Raw genomic sequence first — 26,569 nt, 5'->3', positions numbered from 1 at the left:
GTTGAAATGTTGATAGGAAAGAGCTGGTATAAAGGGGGAAAGGCAGAGACAAAGAGAGGTAATTAAGAGATGGTTCAGGGGCTGGAGAGATGGCTCAGAGGTTAAAAGCACTGATTGCTTCTTCCAGAGGTCCTGAGTTCAATTCCCAGCAGCCCTATGGTGGATCACAACCATCTCTAATGAGATCTGGTGCCCTCTTCTGGCTTGCAGGGACACATGCAGGCAGAACACTGTACACATAACTAAATAAATAAATCTTAAAGAAAAAAAGATGGCTCAGGAAACTCCAAAGCAAGAGATTCTCAAGACAGCTGGCTGCAGTTTGATGTGACGCTTGAAACACAGGCATGCTGCTAGACATGACTTCGAGCCCCACGGTGTGTGTGGTGTCTTCATTTAACTTCTCCTCCCGAAGAAGAGGCAGGGTGTCTACTGAGTTAGAGAACTGGAATAGCCACAGCCTTAGAGAGAAAGGGGGACCTTGGGAAGCTCCTGTAATGAGTAAATAAAGGAGCTATGGGGCACACCAGAGGCTGCTTAGCTGTGGATGGTGAGGTTTTGATACTTGTCACTCGGGTTTTATGATTTTTTTTTCTCCAGCAAAGTTCAACTGCTTAGGAATACACACAGAAAAATGAGTGACTGGACCTACTTAGGAATGGGAAATTTCTAGGTAGGAGCATTAAAAAAAAATTAGTGGGTTTGAAAAATTAGAATAAAAAAGGAGTATCTAAAGAGGCAGACTGTAACACCAAACTGAAGGAAGAGCTCGACACAGCGGTATACAGCAATGCCAGCACTGGGTGGGTGGAGGAGGTTTGTGAGCAAGGCCAGCCTGAGCTACACTGCAGGACCCTGTCTAAAAACCAAACAACAACAGCAACAACAAACAACTGAATCCAAACAAGTGGATGCAGCCAGGGATGGGGAAATGAATGGGAAGGAGGTTTTGAAGGCTTTGGCGAGCCAGTGGTGTGGAAATGCAGGGTAACCTGGAGCTCTTGGAGTCGTGAGCTGGAAGGCAGGCTGAGGCAGGTGCTGAGTTCTCTGCATCACCGATTTGAATAGCTCAGAGTGGCTGACTAAGGAGGTGGAGGGCAATACATTTGAATAAAGGGGCTAAAGGAACTGGGAGTCTGGTTTGCTGGGCAGGACCCCCATCAGCAAGAACATCGCTGAAGTAAATGGCAGGTCATTGCTTGAGGGTAAGACCACTCCATGCAATAGCAGATGGGAGAGAAGAAAAACTACAGAAATCACAGCATTCATGGAAAGGGCCGGAGAGTGGTGACTACATTGTATAGAAATCAAAGACCAGAGGCTGCCTTTTAAATAACTCTCTCCAATGACAAAGCACATCAGCATACTAAGGATAAGTATGCAGGTTGGAAGAATGGTAGTGAACATGTACAGATTAAGATGTAAAATGAAGACTCACACATCACATTCCGAACACCTAAGATACAGAATACTACTACGACCTTTGCACCCCTGTGCACCACATCCCTAAGGCTTCATCTCTTTATCCTGCAGAAACAGGCAAGTGGGGTAGGAAATCGTCTATGAAGAAATAAAGCATAATAAGACATTTGTTGGTTATGGCACAGGTAGTCCTGAGGACACAGGTGACTGGAAAAAGGATGGGAAGCACAGGATATCAGGGGAGAGAGGGTAGTAGGGTCAGGAAAGGATGCTGGAGGAGACACACAGGAAGCACAGGATGTCGGGGGAAAGGGTAGAAGGGTCAGGAAAGGATGCTGGAGATGCACAGGAAGCACAGGATCTCAGGGGAGAGAGGGTAGTACGGTCGGGAAAGGATGCTGAAGGAGATGCAATACAAGGGCTGGAGCTTTGGGCATGGTTGATGTGGAGTGCGATAAGTTCAACCCCAAGTCTCCCAGAGAAAGCAGGTGGGTGCTCAGGGTTCACGGGGCTCAGTTTCTATTGAAGAGGAAGCTGCTGTGGTCATCTAACAGGGCAGGGTGGTTGTGCTGAGGGATAGACGGTGGTCATGGAGCTTAGAGATTATGATGGTCAGTCTCAACTGTTAACTTGCCTGGACATAGATTCACTTCGGAGACCAACACTAGAAGGGTGTTTCCAGAAAGGATTAGCTGAGGGAGGCAGACTCACTTTGAAAGTGGGTTTCTGGGCTCCCAGACTGAGTGGAGGGGAGAAAGTGAGTGGGACCCCAGCACTAATTCTGCTTTTCTTCCCGACTCTGGACACAGTGTAAACAACCTCCTCCTCCTGGCCATAGCTAAAGCTGTTTCCATCACCAAGCCTATCCCACTCTGATGGGCTGTGCCTTCAAACTACAAGCCAACAAAACCTTCCTCTCTGAAGTTGCTTTTGTTCAATATTTTGCCACAGCGATGAGACATTAAGTAATATAGGAGCTTTGTACTAAAAGAGGGTCGTGGCTATGGTAAACCTGACCACATGGCTCTTAGAACTGATCCTGTGGAGAGCCTGTGGGAGAGTTCACAGACGCTGACGACAGAAGCCCCAGGAGTCCAGAAGCCTAGAAGGCTAAGATGAGTTCAGACAGTGGGAGCTTGGCTCATGAAGCTTCAAAGGAAAAAAAGCCTCCACTGAGAATTAGATCAGAGGCCGTTTATGCTATGCTATGGAGAAGAATCGGGCTGTATTCTGCCAGTGTCCTGAAGTAAGCCTTGAGTAAGGCTAAATTCAAAAGCAAGGGACAAGGTTGTTTGGGGGAGAAGATTTCAAGACAGTATAACATCAGGTTGTGTCATGGTTATTGCTTAGTGCTGTTAGGGGAGGCTGCTTGTTCGTGTTTCTGACCACCCAGACCTGAAAAAAACCACACAGAAATTATATTAATTACATACTATTTGGCCAATAGCTTAAGTATATGTCTGGCTAGCTCTTAATTAATCTTAAATTAACCCATTTCTATTAATCTGTGTATTGTGACTTACTGGTAAGGTTCCATCTGTATGTCTCCTGCTGGGACTACATGGTGTCTCTTTGACTCCGCCTATTTTCTCCTCCTCTATCTGCTTGGAATTCCTGTCTTGCTCTATTCTGCAATGCAATAGGCCCAAAGCAGCTTCTTTATTAACCAACGGTACTCATAGCATACAGGGGGAATCCCACATCCTAATGCTCTTAGTCAGAAATGCAATAAAATAGAGAAGAAAAATCTGAAAAATGTACCGTTGATAAAGGAAGGAATAGGAATGGCCTGAAAATTGCTGACAAGCAGGGTTCAAATCAAGCAGCTGTAATTGTTAAAAGGATTAGAATCAATAAAGGGGAGCTTACCGCTTTGCCCTGGGACAGTCCAAGCCCCACCTACAGTTAACTCCAGCTTGTATTCAAATTAATTGGAAAGACGTCTCATCAACTGAGGCTACGTGCTTCTAAATGGCTTCACAGGTGTGGAGGATGTAAGGTTAAGGAGGTCGCAGAGGTTTGCACCAAGGTTCCAGAAATCCTCTGAGGTCAAGCAATAAGGGGCACCATCAGATTCTTAGCAAGAGGCTCCAAGAGAGCACGGCATGAGACTGGAAAGGTGAAACTTGAGTTGCGGTGGAGACTCCCAGGGCGCTGGAGGTGCCAGCACCGAGGGGTGCCAGCTGAGGAAAGCGGTCACATGATCTGGAGGGACGTGGCTACCCAAGGCTTTTGGAGCCCGGATGATTCTGTCACAAGCTCTCCGGGACGGACCTGGAAATTTGGGATTTGGTGTTGTCTGGTTGGGTTTTATTATGCTTCAGCATGATATTCTTTGTTATGATCCCCGTTCTTTCTTTTTGTAATGGGAATGTTTAATTTGTTTTGTTATATAATGGAAGGTGTAGCTTATTACTTGATCTTACGTGGGTTTATTATAGTTAAGAGATTGCCATGAGTCTTCTAGTCTTTTGAACAATTTTGCGACAATGAAGGCATTGAGGAGATACGTTCTCTCATGTCACATTATAAGATCACAAGACTTTAGGGATGGCCATAGAATATCACGACTTGTAAGTGACAAGCTGACAAGGCGTGGTGGTTAATCTTCATTATTAGCTTGGTGGAGATTTAGAATCATTTGGAAACATCCGGATGGAACGTTTAGAAACATCTGGGCATGTCTGTGAGGGTGTGTCCTGAAAGGGCTAACTGAACAGACAAGACTTGCCTTCAGAGGGACCATTCCATGGCCCAGGGCGTGAATAGAATACAAAGGAGAAAATAGGTGGAATCTCTCTCTGTCTGACTCTGAAGTGCTGACACAATGTGACCAGCTCCTGTTAGTTCACCTGGAGCTCCTCTTTGTGGGACAGCTTCCCCACCGTGATAGATTATACCCTCAAGCAGCAAGCCAAATACTGTCCTCCCTTCTTTCAGTTGTGCCTGTCACGTATCGTCATGGCAACAAAGCGGACGTTTTGGTGGATGTCTGGAGAATGAATACAGGCTGTAGAAAGCATCAGAAACACGTAGGCGCCTTTGCTGTAGGGGATGGTTCATGAGTTACTGGGTTTGTTTTCATTAACCCATTGCCCTTCTCACTTTCTGAGGCAGGAGGAGAAGTGGAGGCATAAACCAATGTTCTTTTAAAATTCCTCCTGGAAATTACAAGTGTGAAGGAAAGTCAAGTGGGGGAGGGGTTGGAGGAGGCAATCAAATGCAAAGAATGGGAGAAGCAAAGAGAAAGGCAAAAGAACGAGAACAAGTAAGGGCAGTTCTGGAACCCTCTGGCAATGCTGTGTTACTGGGACATGAAGTTCAAATGTGAGGGACCAAGATAATAGTCTCCTCTGAATCCTTTAAGATGAAGATATCCATCTTTATGTTGGAAAACTATTAACACGTAGGCTGTCGTATAGGGAGACAGGTTGTGCTGAAAGAGTTTCAAGGTCAGAACTAAATAGCAGAGCCAGGGGGTTGGTGTGATTGGCGGTGTTGTGCTCTGCGTCCTTTGGGTTTACCTCCCTAAAATCAGCGTGTGGCGCAAACCACCTGCATTTGCTACTGCTTGTTTTGGGCAACATGTGGGAGGACTCTTAAATGCTTTCTTCATGTAGTGGAAACATTGGCTCTTCCTGTATTTGCCCCCGAAGTACACAATTGTTCAGTCCAGAATCCTCCCTTCCTGTCCCCTCATCGCAGCATGGCTACCCTTCAAAAGGACCTTTAGGAAGAAGAATAAAACTGAAACTTGAAGACTTGGGGGTGAGCACCACACAAGAGATTCTGCCTGAATCTGGACAGAAAGCGTGCTTTGGTGAGTCCTAGCTGACTGCCTGAGAGAATCATAGGTTAGCCACAATGGGCAATGACTCTGTGGAGCCAGGGGATGCCTGGAGTTTTGTTCCTTCCGTATACGGTGTGTGCTTACTAAGGCTCCCTCTGCACTCAAATTTGCTAGTTTTACTTATTTTTTTTCATTCATCCACTGTAGCATGAATTCTAGTTGGTCTTAATAATAAAAACCCATAGTCAGATATAGAGGTTAATGCTGAAGATCAGAGAAGCAGAGGCCAGGCACACGAGAGTTCTTTTACCTCTTCCAATGCTCAGATCAAAGGGGTGATCCTGTCCTCAAACTGCATGCCCAGACTCTATCTGTCTCCACCAAACCTCAGGCTACCCTGAGCTCCTGTTTCCTCCCACCTTATGCCCAGCCATATCACTCCTGTCTCGACTCCCTAGTGCCGGCATTAAAGGCGTGGAATCCCAGGGCTAGAGAGAGGGCTCAGAGCCTAAGAGCACTGACTGTTCTTCCAGAGGTCCTGAGTCCAATTCCCAATAACCACATGGTGGCTCACAACCATCTTCAATGAGATCTAATACCCTCTTGTATACACAATAAATAAAAATCATTAAATAAATAAAGGTGTGGGATCCCAAGTGCTGGAATCACCTTTGTGAGATCTCTGTTTCTCTTTTAGACAGATTCAATCTTGTATACCTCAGGGTGGCCTTGAACTAAGAGAGTTCCCTCTGCCTCTGTCTCCCAAGTCCAGGGATTAAAGGAGTGTACCACCATTCCCTGGGCTCTAGTGGCTTAGCTCTGCACTCTGATCTTCAGGCAAGCTTTATTTGTTAAGACACAAGCAGAATATCATTACTGAACAGTCCAAGAATAAGGATATAAGAATGTAGGTTCCAGAAATAGTAATGCAAACATAAGGAAATATAAAGTTGTAAGCCTAGGAGAATGAGAGCAGACCGTCAGCAGTTTTTTTCAGCAGCTTAAGGATTAACTATGAACAGTGGATTGCTTTGCTTTACAACCGATAGCTAGCTCTGTCTGCAAACTGAGGGTCAGCTTTTAGATAACCTCCCGGCTACTCATGACCAGCAACAAACGAGAGCTGAGTTAACTTTTAAAGGATGGGATGTACGTGACAATTTGGTTGTGCATTGTCCCGGACCCTTCCCTGCTATGCAATCAGGGGAGTGCAGAGTTTTGGTAAAAACCACCAGAAAGCACCAGAATCAATGGGCTAAATACAAGCACTAGTTTAACAGAAAAACCCTGTTAATGGAAATTGTTTTAATAAAGCAATTTATATCTGAGTTTTACCTCAAGATTGTAAAAATTCTTTTGTTCATGCCTGATGGAGGAAGGTCATTGGTTAAAAAATAAATTGCTTGGCCCTTATAGGTTAGAACATAGGTGGGTGGAGTAAACAGAACAGAATGCTGGGAGGAAGAGGAGGTGAGGTAAGACGCCTCAGACAGACACCATGCAGCTCATCGCTAGGGCAGATGCGATGAAGCTCCAACCCAGGATGGACATAGGCTAGAATCTTCTCGGTAAGCGCACCTTGGGGTGCTACACACATTATTAGAAATGGGCTAGTCCAGGTGCGAGAGTTAGCTGAGAAGAGGCTAGATATAATGGGCCAAGCAGTGTTTATATGAATACAGTTTGTGTGTTGTTATTTCGGGGTATAAGCTAGCCGAGCGGCCGGGAGCCAGGTGGCAGGAATGTAGCCCGCAGCTCCTACTACACATGCCTAATGCTTGCTTCTTGCTATAATAAGGGGAGTTCAGAGACAGTCCATGGCCACAGCTACAGAAGACCGATCTCTGGCTGTGGTCACAGTTTTAGCTGAGAAGCTTTGTGTGCTGCTGTGGGACAATGATCTTGTACCCTGTGAAGATTTATCAGTTGTATCGCTTTAATACAATGCTAATGGGCCAGTAGCCAGGCAGGAAGTATAGATGGGGTGACCAGGCAGGAAGTAGAGGCAGGGCAATAAGGAGAATTCTGGGAAGAGGAAAGATGCAGTCTGCAGTCATCACCCAGACACAGAGGAAGCAAGATGAGAATGCCTCACTGATAAAAAGTATCAGGCCATGTGGCTAACAGAAAACAATTATGGTTTATAATTATAAATTATAAGTTATAAGAGTTAATAAGAAGCCTGTGCTAATAGACCAACCAGTTTATAATTAATGTAGACTTCTGTGTGTCTTTGGAACTGAATGGCTGCAGGACTGGGCGGGACAGAAACTACTGTCAACAGTGTACTCCATGGAGTTTTTTTTTTCTGGAATAAAGTTTGCTTCTGATTTAATAGACTTTGGTGGTCTGTCCCCCATCATTGTGCAACGCCGCCCGGACCCAACAATTACAGTCCACTCATTCATTAATTCGCCCACTCATTTACTGGAGATTGAACGCAGGGCCTCATGGATGCTACGCAAGTGTTTTCCCTCTGAGCTAAACCCCGAGCTTTTTTATCCACTTCAAATAACAAAGTTTAAGACAGATCTGTGCTAACTTTTCTTTTTTTTTATCTTCTGAGCAATTTTATCTTTTTATTTTTATTTTTATTTTTTTAATTTATTTATTTATTAAGGATTTCTGCCTCCTCAACTGCTTCCCATTTCCCTCCCCTTCCCCCGATCAAGTCCCCCTCCCTCATCTGCTCTAAGAGCAATCAGGGTTTCCTGACCTGTGGGAAGCCCAAGGACTGCCCACCTCTATCCAGGTCTCATAAGGTGAGCATCCAAACTGCCTAGGCTCCCACAAAGCCAGTACGTGCAGTAGGATCAAAAAACCCACTGCGATTGTTCTTGAGTTCTCAGTATTCCTCATTGTCCGCTATGTTCAGCTAGTCCGTGTGCTAACTTTTCTAAACTGGGCGTAAACTCACTCTGTAGCCCAGGCAGGCTTTGAACTTGAGATCCTTCTGTCCCAGCCTCCCCAGTACTCAGATTACAAACACAAGCCCCCAGGCTCAGCTCCAATTCCTGCATTAACAAATTTGTGTTTTTCTGAGGAGTAAGTACTTATTTTTATGTACTATTTACACAGGAAAACCAAATACCAGTTTGGGTTTAGACATACAGTCTTCCTTCTTTCCCTCCCTCCCTCCCTCCCTCCCTCCCTCCCTCCCTCCCTCCCTCCCTCCCTTCCTCCTTCCTTCCGATGTAGTTCAGGCTTACTTCAACTCCCTATGTAGCTGAGGAGGACTTTGATCTCCTGATGCCTCTGTTTCTTCCTCTCAAGTGCTAGGATTACAAGTATGTGCCACCACACCTGACTGGACATGCGAATATATACAGACATATCATTTTTATATAACAAAAAAGGAAAATGTAAGAATTCTCAGGGACCATGAGGCAGAAGGAGGTGAGGAAAGAGTAGAAACAGCAAAATGTTGAGCGGCTGGGATCTGCTCAGACAGAACCGGTCGAGGGAGACCCACTGGTCTGATGATGTTGAAAGAGCAAGGTGTGTAAAATAAACAAAGAATTGTTTGTGTTTCCTTAAGGAAGCATGTTTGATTTCTGGGAACAGATGAAGGTGTTGAAGGCTCTGCAGTTGGTCTGTGTTGGTGCATAGCCTGAATGAACAAATCTGCCATTGTGGTGATTGTATTTAAACCAGTCACATTGTAGCTTAAAATATCCACTGACTCCTTCAGATCTGTCCCTTGTATCATGTGCCTAATTTGTAGGAACATGAGATGTCCAGGTTTCTGCACAACAGACCATCCAAAGGAAATTCCTAACGTTCCAACCGCTGTAGATAGGATCACCTGCCAGCATACACTCACCAGGACACCCCTAGACAAATGTCAGCCAATCAGGGGTCCTGAACCTTAGAAATCCCTTACCCCCACCTTTACTACTATAAAAACCCAACTCTAATTGAACTCAGGACTCTCCGATCATTCCAATACATTGGACATATAGAAAGACCGAGTTTGCAGACTCGTGTAGAATAAAGGCTCTTTGCTTTTCCATACGGGACTCGGTCTCCTTGTTTGTTTTTGGAGGGCTTCGTGGATCTTGGCATAACATTGTCAGTGCTTCCTCCTCCTGCCTCCTCTCTACTCAGCGGGCTGTGTTTATGTACTATGGCAAGCATACATTGGAGAAAGACATGATGTCATTTAGCTTTAACAAAGATCCCTGGAGGGGGCTGGAGAGATGGCTCAGTGGTTAAGAGCATTGCCTGCTCTTCCAAAGGTCCTGAGTTCAATTCCTGGCAACCACATGGTGGCTCACAACCATCTGTAATGAGGTCTGGTGCCCTCTTCTGGCCTGCAGACATACACACAGACAGAATATTGTATACATAATAAATAAATAAATAAATAAATAAATATGTTTAAAACAAAAAACACAAAGATCCCTGGATCTTGCAACTAGCTCTATTGTCTAACCTCAAACATAAGGGAAAGAAATAGGGGTATGGGCTTCACTGACGTAGTTGCCTATGGTGATCGTTCAATCCTGATGAAGGGTCTCTGCCTTCTGGTGGAAAAGCCAGGTTTTACTTTAGCGTTTGTCCCTTGGAGTGCCTGAAGGGTTACTTTCTCAGTTACCAAAGCCATAGCTTGGAAAAGCTGTAAAAAGCATGGTGTGTTCTCTGAAGTGCAGACAGAGGCTCTGCCAGTCTAGGTCAGCGAGGCATCCTTAGAACATGTCAGCAAGTACGGAAAAGCATCAGGATGGTGCAGTGTGTCTTGAGACAATGAGGAGCTTTTCGAAGTTCCAGAAGGCAGCTTGACACTCTTAATAAATACAATGCACAAGAGGCGGGACTCGAACCTAACTTGGCTGCTTACTAAGCGAATGAATGGCGGCAAGTTGCCTAAATTTGCCAGTGCTCAGCTCTCCGCTTTCCAAGGTGAAACTACTGTTTATTCTAGCACATTCGACAGCTGAAATACTCAGCCACAACTGGTGCTGGAGTTTGGACATGGGTAGGTGTGCTAAGTGGTTAACGGGATTCACTCAGAGAAAAGCCACTTATGTGGGGCTGAGATGTCACTTGGGAGGTGATTCATTGTTTCCCAGAAAAACAGCCAAACACTGAACTACAGCACTCAATTGCCAAATTTTTTAAATCTCTCTCTGGTCCAGCCCTGTAGAATGCCACAGTCCGGGGGAACAGAGCCTGGAATTTAAACGACAGCAACAACAATAAAAACAACCTGAAGGAATGACCTGACAGAGTGCTTGGTGGGTAATAATTAATAGCTGTCTTTGCATCTCATCCCCACCACACACACAGAAGGTGATGACCCCTGCTCCTACCCTGATTTGTCACCTTGAGGATCCACAGCATCAGGAAAAGGAAAGGCTGTGGCAGCAAGCAAGAGGGACTGCAGGACCGCACCAGTCGGCCCCTGCTGTGGCACAGGCATCCTCTGGAGATCCTCCTGCTCAGTGAGTCATACCAGAACACAGCGTAAGTAGGATTATTGGAGACGTGCCTAGGAGCTTCTAGAAATAAATACTGGAGCAGCCAGAAAAGGGCCGATCTCAGGTGGGGAAGTTTGTGTTAATTCAGTTAAAAACTTATGAAGTACTTAGCGCCCAGTAGGGGGTCCAGTGAAATCATCCCCTCCTCCTCCTCCTGGGAGACAGTCTCATGTATTTCACACCAGCCCAGGGTGATCTTGAACTTCTGTCCCTATAGCTTCCATTGCAGACAGCTGGAATTACCAGTTTTCACACCACATCTGGCTTACGTGGCGCTGGAAATAGAACTCAGGGTTTAGTGCATGGAGGGGAAGCGGCCCTACCCAGTGAACTTAGCTACCCAGTGAACTTAGCTACCCAGCTCCACTGTGGTTGGTGTTCTTCAACCCCCTTTAAACAGCAGAATTAATTTCTCCTTCCTGTGTGCGCAGTCGTTCCATCTTCTGTGATTATAATTTAGAGTGTGTTCAGCTGAACCCGATTTAACTGAGGGTGGTGAGAAAAATGCCAGCTCCAGCAGAGCAGAGCAATAGTGGGAAGAAGTTTCAGTCTTGTTCAGGAGATGATGGTGCGGGTTGGAGAGAAATGGCTCAGCAGTTAGGAACACAGACTGTTCTCGCCAACGACCTGAGTTTGAATGCCAGCGCCCATGTCAAGAGCTCACGCTCACCTAAACATCCAGCGCCAGGGGGATTTGACGTCTCTGGCCTCCACAGGCACCTGTGCACTTGGGCAGGTTACCCATATATATTTAAAAATTAAAGATATCTTAAAAAGAGGAAGAAACAAGGGTAGGGCAAGATGTGAGTCAAAAGACTATCCCAGAGTTGGCAAGACGGCTTAGTCAGAAGGCACTGAAGGCCAAGACCAGTATGGTGGAAGGAGAAAATAGACCCTTTCGGGCTGTGCTCTGATCTACACACACACACACACACACACACACACACACACACACACACACGTATACACGCTGTGCTTCTGCATATTCATGTTCTCTTTCTCTCCCTGAGGAGATAAAATGTAATTTAAAATTTCTGCTTTCGTCATCAAGAAAGCAGCAGAGATGGGTCAAGACATTGGTGTAGAAATGGTAAGGTCGATGGCCATTGTGATGATTTGATTGTTTTCCAAGTTGTTGGATTTTTATCACCATTTGTGTGTTTTATAGGAAAGAGGATGTAGGAAACAGGTCAGCGCCTCATGAGAAACAAAACCAGGTTGATTGGCATCGCTCTGTCCACACACACAGTAGCATCGGTGTCCCCAAGTCAAGAGCAGGAACTGCAGAGGCTTGAGAGCAGCTGGGGTCCATCTGGGTCTGGTGAGGCTGGGAATGCAGAGAGAGTGGCAAGGAGGTTGATGGACTATGGGATACACAGTCTGGTGTTTACTCCGAGAAAATGGAGGAACACGGGTCATAATGAGACAATTCAGCTCCCAAACTAAGGGGAACAGCAAATGATGAAAGGCAAAGAAAACATCAGTGAGGTCAAATCCAACTTCAAATACCACATGGTCAGCAAGCCTGCAGGAGATAGGAGACCCTGGGAGCGGGAGGGAAGTGAGGAAAATGAATTGTTATGTGCAATACATTTAAATAGATTTCTAAAGATATTTGATTGGCAGCTGGTTTAAGACAATAATGGAGCCCTAGAAAAATTATGTAGGCATAAGATTTATCTCATTAAAACACTAGAACTCACACCCCAAGGTGTAGACTTAAACTTCCAAGGCTATAGGACAAGCAGAAATACGGTGCGTGGGAGGGCACTGGCTGAGGGTAGGCTGGCACTCACCTGGACACCCGAAGACACCAAGAGACTGGGTGCCTGTCACCCACAGGCAGCTCACTAGGCTCCTCTTCTTGCTTCCTTGAGTACGCTTTCCCTCGCTTTGGTTCCTTGGTGCCTGTGACCCGCATCCCTGTCTTAGTCTCCCAATAGCATGAGAGGCTGCAGGGTCAGTATCCATCAAGTAAACGTTTGTTGACAGTTTTCTCTTGTGTTCCTGCTGTGCGCCTGACACTCCACAGGAAAATCGTGTTGTTTTTGTTTGTTTGTTTGTTTTTAAGGAACACTCAAAATCTCACCTTAATGAATTTTGACGTTTAAAAGGAGAAACAGGGGCAGCAAGGCAGGCTCAGGTTTGAAATACCCCTTGTCCCAGAGGCAAAGTTCCTGGGCATGACCTGTCCATATCAAGAGAAAACAAACAGACAAACAAACAAAAACAATTCCAGACAGAGCACTGGAAGAGAAGGTGGTGATCTGCTCAGCGGCCTACCTAGTGTGCCGGCCAGAGCTTTAACCCACTGTCCAGGGTGGGGAAGTGTGTGTCTGGAGGAGAAAGGGAGACCCTGCTGGAGATAACGCTGAGGGGATGGGGTGTGCGGGTGGCTATGGGGGGGGGGGGCTGATGGGGCGGGATTGGGAGGGTGGAGGTGGGGGCGGGGAACTGGGGGTTGGGAGTAGGAGGTGGAGGGGTTGGGTCTGGGAACATGTGCTCAGGAAAGTCTGACGGAGGGAAATCGTGAAACGAAGGAGGCCTGATGAGAGGACAGGGTTTGGCTTCTTGAACCTCGTCTCCTTGCCTCTATCTTTGAGGCAAACGGGGAATCTGAGTTGAAAACAGAAAGTGCTAGCTCTAAAGATAAGAGCTCAGACCTTCCAAGGGACAAAGGGCCGAGGGTCGAGGTGGAAGTGAATGCGGAAGTTCGAGAGGGCAAAAAAGGAACGTCTTTCATTCAGTGACGTCTGCGAAGAGCTCAGTAAGAGGCCGGAGATCACGCACAAACGCTCCCTGCCGTGGATGTGGGGGAAGCACGTTGCTGTGTCCTAAGGGTTTTCTCAGAATTTACTGATCACTTATGGAGAACTTACTACTCGAGTTGAGCTTCTCCTACATGGCGCTTTGTTTAATTTTCCCAGATGCATTTCAGAGGGTTTTATTAGCCTCTCTTTATTTTATAGAGGAAGGAAACTCACACAGGGGTAAGCGATTGAGCCAGTGTTTTGATTAGTTCTGGCAGGCTTCAGTTTCATTTCCTTGGATCTTTATATAGAGAGGCTCCTGAGAGCGCGGGTATGGAATTGGTTAGGAAGACATGGCATAACTCAGTTTAAATGACAAAGAATATATAGGAGGAAATAAAAAAGATAGGGAAGAAGTGAAAATCTGACACATGAACTATAAAGGATAACAAATGTAAGATGCAGAACACGGAAGTGAAAATGGTGTAAACGTGCACTAAAGATATGATCATATACTTCCTACTTTATATAGCTTTAGCTTATTCAGAAAATAACAAAGTTAGTTTTAGAAATCAAAAATAAGAGCTATAGGTTTGCACAGGTAGTTATTTCCACTTTTTGCTTGGAACATTACCTCTTTATATGTTGATCTTAAAGTTTACATCTTGAACCTCATGGTCTCTTCCTAAACTCTGTGTTTAAGTATCCAAGCCCGCATAACAGCTCACAACAGTCTATAACTCCAGCCAGTTCCAGGGGGTCAGATGCCCTCTTCTGGCCTGTATGGGTACTGCATGCGCGTGCAAGCACACACACACACACACACACACACACACACACACACACACACACACCTGTGTGCCATGTGACCATACACTCCTCTTCCGACCTCACTACCTGTTGTAGCTTAACTGTCAGGTCAACACAGCCTAGCATCTTCTCAGAGGAAGGAGGTCACCAAGGAATTGTCTAGATCAGACTGGCCCGTGTCTGTGTCTGTGTGGTGCAGAAGGGGCCAGCCACTGTGGGCAGCACCATCCCTAGGCTGGTGGTCCCGGGCTATCAGTAAGTGGCATTCCTCCGCAGTCTCTGCTTCAAGTTTCTGCTTGGAGTCCTGCCCTGACTCCTCTCAAAGATGGACTGTGACCTAGAAGTGTCCCTTCCTACCCTGAATTGCTTCTGGTCAGAGTACTTGATGGCTCTGCAGATAGAATACTTCTAAAAGGGCCTCATCTCTGTCCCTGTCCCAGTTGTTATTCCTGTCCACACCCCTCTTTCTCACCCAGGATGCTGTCGGACCCTCCTAACTGCTCTCGCTGCTTGGGCTTCTGTCTCTTATGGCTCATTTCCCACACTGTGGCCAATAGACATTTTCAACATACTGAACCAACCAGATTGCTGTTCTTCCTAAGACTCCAAGTAGCTTGTCATTTTACCAGTATGGCAATAAGAACATACAGTGTTTACCAAGGGCCCAAAATAGTCTAAGTGCTTTATAAAATTATCCAGCCATGACAAAAATTCATGATGTGAAATAAATTATTTTTCAATATTTATTTTAATTATTTTTTTAAAATTGTTTTCAAGACAGAGTTTCCCTGTAGCTTTGGAGCCTGTCCTGGAACTAGCTCTTGTAGACCAGGCTGGCCTTGAACTCACAGAGATCTGCCTGCCCCTGCCTCCTGAGTGCTGGGATTAAAGGCATGTGCCACCACCACTCGGCTATTTTCAAAAGTTTTACTATCTTATGTGTATAGGTATTTTACCTGCGTGTATGTCTATGCACCACATGTATGCCTGGTCCCTGCAGAGGCCAGAAGATTCCCAGAACTGGAGTTACAGACAGTTGTGTGCTATCATGTGTGGGCTGAGAATTGAGTCCAGGTCCTCCGGAAGAGCAGCCAGTGCTCTTAACTGCTGAGCCATCTCTCCACCCCATTCTTTATTTTTTATATCATCTTTCTGTTACTATCAAAAATCTAGATGAAAAGAATGATGTATTTGTTTTTATGGCTTTAGTTCTAGAATAACTTCTTAAATAAAAGCATTCAATAATATCAAGGAAAACATTTATTGCAGAGAAAGAAAACATACAAGCTGATTTTAAATACAGCTCAAATAAATGTCTTTCAGTATGATAAAATGCATGTTGTTTTAGTCAAGACCCATGAATGTCAGTTGTTTTCATTAAAGATTGTTTCCAAGAACAAAATCTGCCTGTCTTCGTGATTTTCCTTCCCTTTGGTACCAGGCACCCGCCAGCCAGGCTCACAGCTCTGTTCTGTCACTTCCTGGGGCAGCATGAACAGACTCATCTCAGAGAGGAAACCATGCCAGATCAAAAATGAAGTGAAAAGCCTTCGGCGAACACGCATGAGAGTTATGGAGCGTGGAAAATGAAATTACTCCAAACATTAGAAAACAAGCTATCCCGGCTCTCGGACGGTGTGGGAAAACTGAACAAAAATTTGCTGAACTTCTAGCTCCAATTTGATATTCTTTAAAAGGTGGGCTAAGGCCAGGTGGTGGTGCACATACCTTTAATCCCAATACTCTGGGAGCAGGGGAGGCGGATCTCTGAGTTATACAAAGAAACTGTGTCATGTCTTAGAAGAAAAAAAAAGAGAAAAAAGAAAGAAGGAAGGAAGGAAGAAAGAAAGAAAGAAAGAAAGAAAGAAAGAAAGAAAGAAAGAAAGAAAGTGGATGCTTGGCAAATATGCACAATTCAAAGATAAAAACTGCCATTCTGATGTACATTCCTTCCTCTCACACATTAATAGGTGAGATGAATTGGAAGTCTCCAGATAGGAAAGGGTAATTCGTCACCCAGCCACTAGCCACACAGACACGAGAACTTGTGTAGAAATTGTTTACATAATGCAATTTGTTTTCACATATTATTCAACATGAACGAATAAAAAGAATCTTTCATTGTGATTTACAACATTCAGATTGACTATGAACACTACAAGAAATATTTGAAGAGCGTTTTGTGTGTGTGTGCATGTGTCTTTGCCTGTGTAGGTGTGTGTGTCTGTGTGTGTGTGTGTGTGAGATCGTGTGTTTTGCCTGTGTAGGTGTGACTGTGTGTGTGTCTCTGCCTGTGGAGGTATGTGTGTGTGTATTTGTGTGTAGGTGCCTGAGGAGACTACAGAAGGACATTTGATCTCTAGGAACTGCAGAATGCAGCAGTGGGAAGCTGGGAAGCCAACACAGGTCCTCTACAAGAACATCAAGTGTTCTTAACTGCTGAATCATCTCTTCTGCCCTGAAACTGGTAAATTTGGAGTCAACTTTCAAGTAATGTAACACTTGTTAGACCTAAGGGGGAAAAACAATTCCACGATAGTCTGATTAAGCAAGCTCTATTTAGTCGCCTTCTTCTCCCAAAGGGGGGATTTTGGAAAGCAGCTTTTGAGGTCCCTTTTATGGGGAAGGGTCAGAGTTGGTAGAAAACAACTCTCTAGATAATCAGCTGTTAGCGCTGGGGCAGGGGAGTGGGCTCTCAGGGATCCAGGCTGCCTGTGTTGCAAGTGTGACAGAAAGTAACTGTTGGGATAAACTGGCTGTTACAAAGGAGGCAATAAAGGTAAGCACAAGAATACCTTAAGTGGAAGGGGAGACATTACAGTGTCTGGGAAGACACATTTCCATAAGGCAAAGGGCGATCAGATATCACAGGCTCAGGGATTTAGCAAGGCAGGGGGTGGGCATACACCATGGGGTCACAAGTACATTGTAGGCTTCATTAGACTCCAGAAGCAGAAAGTTGCCTTGTAGGGTGTGAAGACTTAATAACAATGTGAACAGTGTATAACAATGTGACTCCTGTTTGGGCTTTGCACACTCTCTTTAATTCAAGGTTGGTCATCCTGAATTATTTAAATTGGATGCACACAGCTTTAGTATTATGTTGATATTTCAAGCTAACTAAATTATTTTCCAAAAAGTAATGTTTTGCCAGTATATATTTTCATAGCCAAAGAAAATAATTTTTGGTCCTTTATTCATCTCCTGCAAGTTTTTACAGTATGCCTGTGGCCTACTAGACATGAAGAACTGTTTCCAGTTGTAGACTACAAACTTGATGTAGATCAAACACACTCACAAGCTATGTCCTGCTGGAGGTTGCTGTTAGCGTTGGTGAGCATAAAACACACAGCAGACTTCAAAAACCTAGTTCAAAAGATTATAGCATATTATACCTCAATAATTTTTCTATTGGTTATTCCAAAATTTTTGACAGAGTGGGACACAAAATATTTCATTAACTACACATTTATGTTTTTAAACTCTTTTTTAAAAAATCTTTTCTAACATTGTACTAAAAATTTGAAATTACATGTGTGACTTGCATCATGGTGTTTTATTTTTCTATGCAGCATTGTTCTGGGTTAATTTAGGGCTGTGGTCACACAAAATTTTATCTATTCTAAAAGATAGTTGGTTAATTTAACACAATAACCAATGACTTTGAAGACACCCTTTCTTCTGTGACAATAGGATCCAATTGAATTGGGAATTAAGACTAATCTGAGCTTAAAGAGAGGCTTTCCACTAACTTCATGTCCTGTGTTGAGTCTATTGACACCTTTAGTCTTCTGTGAAGCTGTTGTGCTGGTCAGACCAAGCAGACAATGTCTTCAGCACAATGCTGGGTACTTAATTGTCACTGAAGTGGTTGCTACAAATCGGTGGGAGGAACTGGATTAAGAAGTGGCCAAGGAGCTGGAGAGATGGCTCATTGCCTGCTCTTCCAAAGGTCCTGAGTTCAATTCCCAGCAACCACTTGGTGGTTCACAGCCATCTGTAATGAGGTCTGGTGCCCTCTTCTGGCCTGCAGACATACACACGACAGAATATTGTATACATAATAAATAAATAAATATATTTTTTAAAAAAGAAGTGGCCAAAGGAACAGAAAGGTGGCTGGATTGCTCAGAAAAGATGGGATATCAGTATTATCAACATTTAATTCAAAGGGTAGCACCTTACTTGACAGTCAGTTCAAAACTGACCACAGAGAGAAGGCTAAAGATGCAAGAACCCCCAATTCCTATTTTTCAGGGAGCAAAGAAAAAAACTAAATCGGGGGGGGGGGGAATAATGAATTCGTTTTTAAATATATGTGACATATTGTGGCTCAGTTGCTCACTGATTTCTACAAAGTAGACATTGGGGAGGGGGAGGTACAGCAGCGGCTTGCTCGTTTTCATTATGAATTCATAAAATCGAGTCTTATAAAACTGGATTTGTAAGACTAAACTTTTAGTGTTTTGCTGTACCGGGCCTCGTGCATGCGAAACAAGTGCCTTACCAAACATTTAGATCTCAGGAAGGCCACGTGTGTAGAAATGAGCTCAAGCTAGACTACAGATGGACTTACGGTCAGTAGATAAAAGCCAGCATTCCTTAGGGACGCGTGAAATGGGCCTTCCACCCCTCCCCCGGACCCCCACCTCCCACAGGAATCGTTTCCTTCGCCTCTGGAAGAAGGGGCATGTGGCTCTTTATTTGGTTACATGTCAAAGTCCACGCTGGTCTCAGTGTCCCACCCCACGCCCTCAGGCCCATAAGCGTTATCTCTTGCTATCTTCACTATTTCTCCACTCTGCTTCTTTAGCCCTGGCCTGTCCAGTCTCCCGCTTTCTCTCTCTGCTCTGGACCCAATCAGATGCCTCTGGATATTCCCTCTTCCTTTCCACAATGAAACCCTTCCACCTAATAATGGAGCGGCCATTGTGGCAGATTCTTTACTGAGCCCCCTCACATACAGGAACTACACCCCCAGCATTAAATATATGTTTTTGTAGAAATATATCTTATTTGACTTATTTATTTGGTGTCACTATGTTTAATGTGTAAAGTCAGAGGACTCTTTGCAGAGTCTGGTCTCTCCTTCCAATATATGGGTCTCTGGAAGCAAACTCAGGTTGTCAGGCTCGGCAGCAAGCGCCTTTACCTGCTAAGTCATTGTAAATGTTACAGCGTCCAGGGGAAAGGTGTCCTGGCAGTTGGGAGCTGAGGAATAAGATAAACAAATCTCACAGGAGGGATTAGGAGGGGAAATCCCAGAAGGGTGGCTGCCTCTGCCCAGGAGAGAAGCAGCAGATAGTAACACAAATAATAAAAACCCAGAGACGGAAATTGGGGTTCCAACTGGAAAGCCAGAAAAGCAAAGCAATCAAGCCAAGCCACTAGAAAAGTCCTGACTCTACCAAAGCTAAGTGACTGCAGACTAAGCCTCTCTCTCCTCCCATTTTATATTCCCTCTAGTGCTGGGATTAAAGGCGTGACTCCCTAGTGCTGGGATTAAAGTTGTGAGGCACCACCACCTGGATTTGTTTCTGTATTGATCTTGTGTGGTCCAGGGTGGCCTTGAACTCACAGAAGTCCTTCTGCCTCTGTCTCCCAAATTTTGGGATTAAAAGGTGTGTGCCACCACCGCCTGACCTCTAGTGGCTTTAGCTTTGCTTCTGGTCTTCAGGCAAGATTTATTGATCAAAATACAAATCAAATAATATACCACTACAGCAAGAGAACTAAGCAGAAGATAGGATTATGTAGCGTTTCTTGGTTTCTAGGGGGATGAGGGACGGAGGGCGTGGGGAGGGAGGTTAGTTTTTCAGGGTGATTTGGGATTGGAGGAATTATGTGGCTTGATCTTGGGGCAGGCTCGGGGATTGGTGGGAATTTTTTCGGTAGGGCGGGGCCTGGCCACTCTCCCACTTCAGAGGGCTGGGAATGGCCTTTATAGCCTTTAGGGAATGGTCATTATGACAGTCTAGGGGCAGGGCCTAGCCACTGGGGTGCCACAAAGCTGTCCCTGCCATCCAAGTCGTGTAAATAGCCGACATTCATCTCGTTGTGGAATTTTCATGCCCAATTCACTATACTTTGTTCTGTAGTAAACTGCCTTCCCTTTCTGCCTGCCGCGAGCCTGGCTCATTTCTCCTTTCCCACACGTAGGCAACTGGCTTCTGCTTTCAGAGCATGTGTTTTTCACACCCCCTTCCCCCGCATCCTCTTTCTAGTTTCATGACCTACACACACACACACACACACACACACACACACACGTCAACTCTACATGGAAGAAGTCATAGGTTTTTCTTCTCGAGTCTAACTGTGTTTAACATACTGAGTTCCTGTTCCACTTACCTTCCTGTTCACATTTATCACCAAGTAAAACCCTTCAGGTACGCATACCATACCATAATTTCTTCATCCGTTCATCTGGTGACAGACACACTGGCTGACTCCACTTCCTGGCTGTAATGAATAAAGCAGCAATAAATATGGAGGCCTGTGTATGCCAGGGATGGTGACTAGGGGTCTTTTAGGCACAAACCCAAGAGTGGGACAGGATTATATGGTAGTACAAGTTTAAGCTTTCTGAGAAATTCCCAAACTCATTTCTACAATGATTGCACCAATGCGATTCTTTTTGTTATTCGTGTAACATTAAATTCAAATTTCACTTTCCTTTGCTAGTAATATGGATATTTGATATATTTTCTCAAATTATTAAAAACACTCGTTAAAATGGGGGGGGTGATAAACATTTGTTACATTTTTTGTATTTAATATTTTGATAAAACATACAGCTTTATAAGAAAACGAAAATCACCAAACTTAACTCAGGAAAAAAAGTCCACTAGACAAAAAGTAAAAATAAAAGAATTTGAAAATATAAAACCAAATAATTGTAATTGAAAATATTTCTAAAGATAGAGAATAAGCAATTCAGTTTTTCACTTGCTTGAAGAAATGAGTTCGTTAGACTAACATGCTTCTGAAATTTACACCAGCGTTACATATGCTCGGAATGTGAAGTGAAAAGGTCAATAATGGGAAAGGGGAGCCTGACTGGCAAAAACAGGGGTACATAAGATGAAGCTGTGTAAAATCGCACAGGGCCAAGTTCAAATCCAGCTTCGAAGTTTCTATTCTTCGTCGTCCCATCCACAGCTATGAAGTGTTCATTAACAATACTTAAAAGTAAATCTGCTGCTGAAGAATGGCACCAAGTTCCTGCATGCCACATAGGAAGCATTTCACAGAACATCGTTCCTAATGAAATCCCAGGTTTCTGCTGAGGGAACCCCAGAAATGCCTCCCAACCCCTATGCCAGTGAGAAGACTAGTGAACTTCAAATGTCAAAAAACTTAGGCATTGAAAAAAATTACTGTTAAGTTTTGTGTACGGAAGAGAGTGGGAATGCAGATCTAAGCCCAGGTGCCCAAGGAAGCCAAACGCATTTTGGCGCCCTGGAGCAGGAGTTACAGGGGTCTGTGAGCTAACCCACCTGGGTGCTGAGAAACCAACAGGTCTCTAAGAGCAGCTCGGGTTCTTTAAGTCCTACCCGCTGGAGACTTGAGAAAGGAGACTTCAGTGAGACTTAAATCCCGGTTTCTGTACACGAATTCAGGGAGCTGACCAGACTGAGCTAAAGTTAGACCCCGATTTCTTTCCTGGCCCCAAAAGACACCATCTAGGGGCAGGTAAATAGTTACAGCTGAGAAAACCGAGTTTACGCTACAGGGTCACTTTATTTTGAGGGTTCCAAGCCTCCCCCCCACTCCTCAGTTTCCCGCTATCCTAAGGGACGTGAGTCTTCAATATTTTCCCTCTGGAGAGCGCACGCCACGGGTCAGCCCTTCCCAGGTCTAGAGGTCGCAAGGCGGGACAGAACCACGCATCGTCAGCTTTCGGCCTGGCACCCAGAAACAAGCAAAAAAAAAAAAAAAAAATTACTCACATAGCCTATACCTATAGGCTAACAGCACTCAGCAAGCATACCGCATCACGTTGCCCATCGGCGGGAGGAGCCAATGGCCCACTGCTCCAATGAGAACGTGCTCTCACGCGGCCTGATTTGCATGTGCTACAATCAAAGCAACTATCCTCGTCCGAAAAAACCTAGCCCGGGGTTGAGAACCCTCTTCCAGCCCCTATGCAAGTATCCCCAGCTCCTTTCTTGATGCTTTGGGGGCCCTGAAAAGGGCCTTTGGGTTAAGGTGTTGGTGCAAGAGACCGAAGGTCTGAAGCCGGTGGTAGCACTTAGCCGCCGAAACCATAAAGAGTACGGCCCTGGCGCTTGAGCGCGTAGACCACATCCATAGCCGTGACCGTCTTGCGCTTGGCGTGCTCGGTGTAGGTGACGGCGTCCCGGATCACATTCTCCAGGAACACTTTGAGGACACCGCGAGTCTCCTCGTAGATGAGCCCGGAGATGCGCTTGACGCCGCCGCGTCGAGCCAAGCGCCGGATGGCAGGCTTGGTAATGCCCTGGATGTTATCTCGCAGGACCTTGCGGTGTCGCTTGGCGCCGCCTTTCCCGAGTCCTTTGCCGCCTTTGCCACGTCCAGACATGGTAGAATACCGGAAAGAAATGAAACGAGAGAAAACTGTCCTACAGGAGACAAACAAGAGCCTTATATTGTCTTGGAGCGGACCTGTTTGAAAACAGCAAGCAATGGGCGGAGCTCTAGGCGCCGCCCCCTGACTCTTTACTCCTGACTGCTTTAACTCCAAGACTTTTTGTTCCCCTCAAATCTGAAAATCCTTAGCATATTTGAGAACTTAAAGGATATAAGTTTTTTTTTTATTTTTCCCTTCTTTAGTGCAAATAAAAAGACCGCATCATGCTTGCTATCTTCAGCACCTTCTGAGTCATTTTCTCTACAGAATGCTTATCCTTAGACTATTGCAAAGTAGTGTGGAAATGGATAGACGCTCGCACTAGAGATCTAGCTTACTAGCCCTTACGTTAAAGCAGTTTACATTTTCATGTGTGGGCCTTTGGAGTGGATGGTCGTTTTCTTTTGTGACCACGCTAATACTCCCCTCTTCACTTCCTGTTCTTATTCTATTGTTTTTCTGCAGTGTGTGGGTTTTTCTGCTTCTGCCGGACAAACACATTAGTATTTTCTTTTCAACCAGCTGTCCGTTTCGATAGTTACTTAGCTCAGCTACTGTAACGTGCCACTTCGATAAGCTTGCATCTCATAGCTTGCATTTAAAACTTAACAACTTCTCGCCAGGTGCAGTGACTCACACTTGTAATCACAGCAGTGTAGAGGGTGAGGCAGGAGGATTGCCACAAGCTGGAGGCCAACCTGAGCTGGACAGACTCAACTACATTTCACCCCTCTCTATTCAGAGGTCTTGTAAAGTTACACTTGTTAGAAACCTGACTTTGAATAGATTTTTTTTTTTATTGCAAATCCCCAAACCAGAAATGGGCTCTTTTGGTGGTGTGGGTTTTTTTTGTTTGCTTGTTTTCCCTTTCTGAAACAGGGTTTCTCTGAACAGCCCCGACAGTCCGGGAACTCACCCTGTAGACCAATGACAGTCTCTGCCTCCCGAGCGCTCGGATGGAAGGTGTGTGCCACCACCGCTCACTTGGTATTACTGTTTTTAAGACAGGACTGTCCTGAAGTTTACTGTGTTGAGAAAACAGCAGGATTTAAGGGGGGGGGGGGGTCACCACACTTTCCCAGGTGTTTAACGAGCTTGTTGAGGACTGAGCATTTTAGTAAATTGTTGCTGGTCTGCAGTCTTGAAGATCAGCTTCCCAGCAGGAAAACTGTTTCCTAAAGTTTTATACTTGTAAACGCTTTTAATCTACAGTGCTTTTCAATCTTCAGCGGTCCTTATAACTCTAACAGTATTTGTTGTTGTTCTATCTGTTAAAGATTGAGCATGCAGGGCAGTGGTGGTGCACGTCTTTAATCCCAGCACTCAGGAGGCAGAAGCAGGTGGATCTCTGTGAGCTTGAGGTCAGCCTGGTCTACAGAGCGAGTTTCAGGACAGCCATGATTTTAAATCCTTAACTCTTTAGAAAATTCTTACATAAATAAGGCAAAGCTGTATCTAGAATACATTTTCAAACGCTGCTAAACCATGTCTCCAAAAAAGAAAAAGAAAGGAAAGGACTTTTCTATGATGTAAGCACAAATTTAAGCTGGTTTACAGAAGTCATTCTAGTACTTTCTTGCCAAAACAGCACCAGAGGCTTCCATAGGCATTGACTCAGTATATACATAAATAGATATATACTGTATATTTATATATGTATATACAACAGGACGTTTGTGTGTGTGTGTGTGTGTGTGTGTATAACCTGTTACATGCTCACGGACATTAAATAGTGTATCAAAGTCAGCTGATAGGTGGTAAAGGCAGAATTCTGAGGAAGCTGTCTGGCTCCGTGATGACCGATCACATTTATGGTGGCAATACATACATTGCTCAGATTTAAATAGGTGTATTTGAGACCTCAGCTACTGTTTATTCATCAGTGTGCTAGGCCATAAAGACATACATAAATACATGTAAGCACCGCTTTTCCTCGTGTGTGTGTGTGTGTGTGTGTGTGTGTGTGTGTGTGTGTATGCTTGTGTTTTGTGTTTGGGACCGGATCCTCTGTAGCTAATGATGACATTGAACTGCTCCTCCTGTTTGTACCTCCTCAATATTAAGATCACAAGCAGCGCCCCCACTTCACTGTTAACTTTATTTCAGTGAAATCAAATCGTAATTAGAATAGGAAGAGGTTAAATTTGTGATCTTTTAGTTAAACGGCATTTTACTTAACGTTTGACATTACATCAGTTGTGTAATTTTTTAAAAATGTGGTAAATTGAACTACCTCAGTGAATCAGTGGAAGGCAATTAAATAATTATTAATTAAATAAAAAACACCTTATTTCAAATGCCACGGGCCTAGAATTTGAATATATAAGAACAAGTCAAAGCAGTCTTCCTCCAGCGCTGGATCTATTTTAGGGTATTCTACAGTCTTGGTGGAACACTGGTCGACGACCTCCATCTCCAATTTCTGGATTATAGCCGTGTACCAAATGCAAGGCTTTCCTAAATTCCTCTTTTTTCCTTCCCGCTCTCCCTCCCTTCCTATCAGGCCGATCTGGATCTCAGAATAGCTAAGGCTGACCTCAAGCTTCTGGCAATCCTCCTGCCTCAGCTACCCTAGTGCTGGGATTTCAGACAGGAATCATCCATTTTCCTCCTTTTCCTGCACTCAATTCCAAAAGAACTGGGAAAACCTGTTAACTATGTAAATTAGGACTAGGAATTTGCGCTTTTGATTGGGCCGCATCTGGGAAGGCGGGCGCTCTGCTCGGGCGAGCTGATTGGGAGCGGCCCCTGTCCGTCACAGGCGGCAGCGGCTGCAGAGTTCGGCGAGGTAGTTCCGGAGTGGCGCACGGCGTCCCGGAACTGAGCCGGCCGGTGTTTGGAGCTCGGGGCGCGGGGTCGAGCATGTCGGGGCGAGGCAAGCAGGGCGGCAAGGTGCGCGCCAAAGCCAAGTCGCGTTCGTCGCGCGCGGGCCTGCAGTTCCCCGTGGGCCGCGTTCACCGGCTGCTGCGCAAGGGCAACTACGCGGAGCGCGTGGGCGCTGGCGCGCCGGTCTACCTGGCGGCGGTGCTGGAGTACCTGACGGCCGAGATCCTGGAGCTGGCGGGCAACGCGGCGCGCGACAACAAGAAGACGCGCATCATCCCGCGCCACCTGCAGCTGGCCATCCGCAACGACGAGGAGCTCAACAAGCTGCTGGGCCGCGTGACCATCGCGCAGGGCGGCGTCCTGCCCAACATCCAGGCGGTGCTGTTGCCCAAGAAGACGGAGAGCCAGAAGGTGAAGAGCAAGTGAACCCGACGGGTGCAGAGCCCACCGCAGCCCGCAGCCAATAAAGTCGGTGAAAAGCGAGTAATCCGGAGAGCTGTGTAGTCGCGGGACCGACGGGGTGGCTGGGTGGGGACGCGTCCCGAGCTTGAGGCCATGTGGGAGCCAGAGGGGACCCAGTGGCTGGGTTGCATCACTGTGGGCAGGAGAAGCGGAGATGTGCGGGGGAGGCTACTCTGGAATTAACTTTGCCCAACCCAGGGAGGAGTGGTAGGAGAGGTGTTTCGAGCTATGCGCAAGAAGTTGCCTCGCTGGCCATATTTAGAAAGGTTGAGCTACTTGGAGAAGACGAGAACGTAGGGACCTTGACAGGTGCTAGTAATTTAAGAGCGATAGTCTTCTGAGCAAATAGATAGTACGTATTTATGATCTGAATACCAGCCGTGTTTGCGTTTCTATAAAATGAAGTAATTTGTGC

The 26,569-nt window shown here is 45.4% G+C and overlaps 2 protein-coding genes across 2 annotated transcripts; one reads left to right on the top strand and one right to left on the bottom strand.

Moving 5' to 3' along the window:
• Nucleotides 1-18,952: 18,952 nt before the first annotated feature.
• Nucleotides 18,953-22,855, bottom strand: H4c16 (H4 histone 16). Its single transcript, XM_075982475.1, has one exon. The coding sequence runs from the start codon at nucleotides 22,816-22,818 to the stop codon at nucleotides 22,507-22,509; it is 312 nt and encodes a 103-aa protein (XP_075838590.1). The 5' UTR covers nucleotides 22,819-22,855; the 3' UTR covers nucleotides 18,953-22,506.
• Nucleotides 22,856-25,621: 2,766 nt separating this feature from the next.
• On the top strand, nucleotides 25,622-26,179 carry H2aj (H2A.J histone). The gene has a single exon (XM_075982474.1). It carries the CDS (start codon nucleotides 25,729-25,731, stop codon nucleotides 26,116-26,118), a length of 390 nt encoding a protein of 129 aa, XP_075838589.1. The 5' UTR covers nucleotides 25,622-25,728; the 3' UTR covers nucleotides 26,119-26,179.
• Nucleotides 26,180-26,569: the final 390 nt, after the last annotated feature.

Source organism: Microtus pennsylvanicus, chromosome 8 (genome assembly GCF_037038515.1).
Source record: "Microtus pennsylvanicus isolate mMicPen1 chromosome 8, mMicPen1.hap1, whole genome shotgun sequence".
In the NCBI taxonomy this organism is placed as follows: domain Eukaryota; kingdom Metazoa; phylum Chordata; class Mammalia; order Rodentia; family Cricetidae; genus Microtus; species Microtus pennsylvanicus.
The sequence above is the reverse complement of the archived record's forward strand: the minus strand, read 5'-3'. Positions and strand labels throughout refer to the sequence as shown.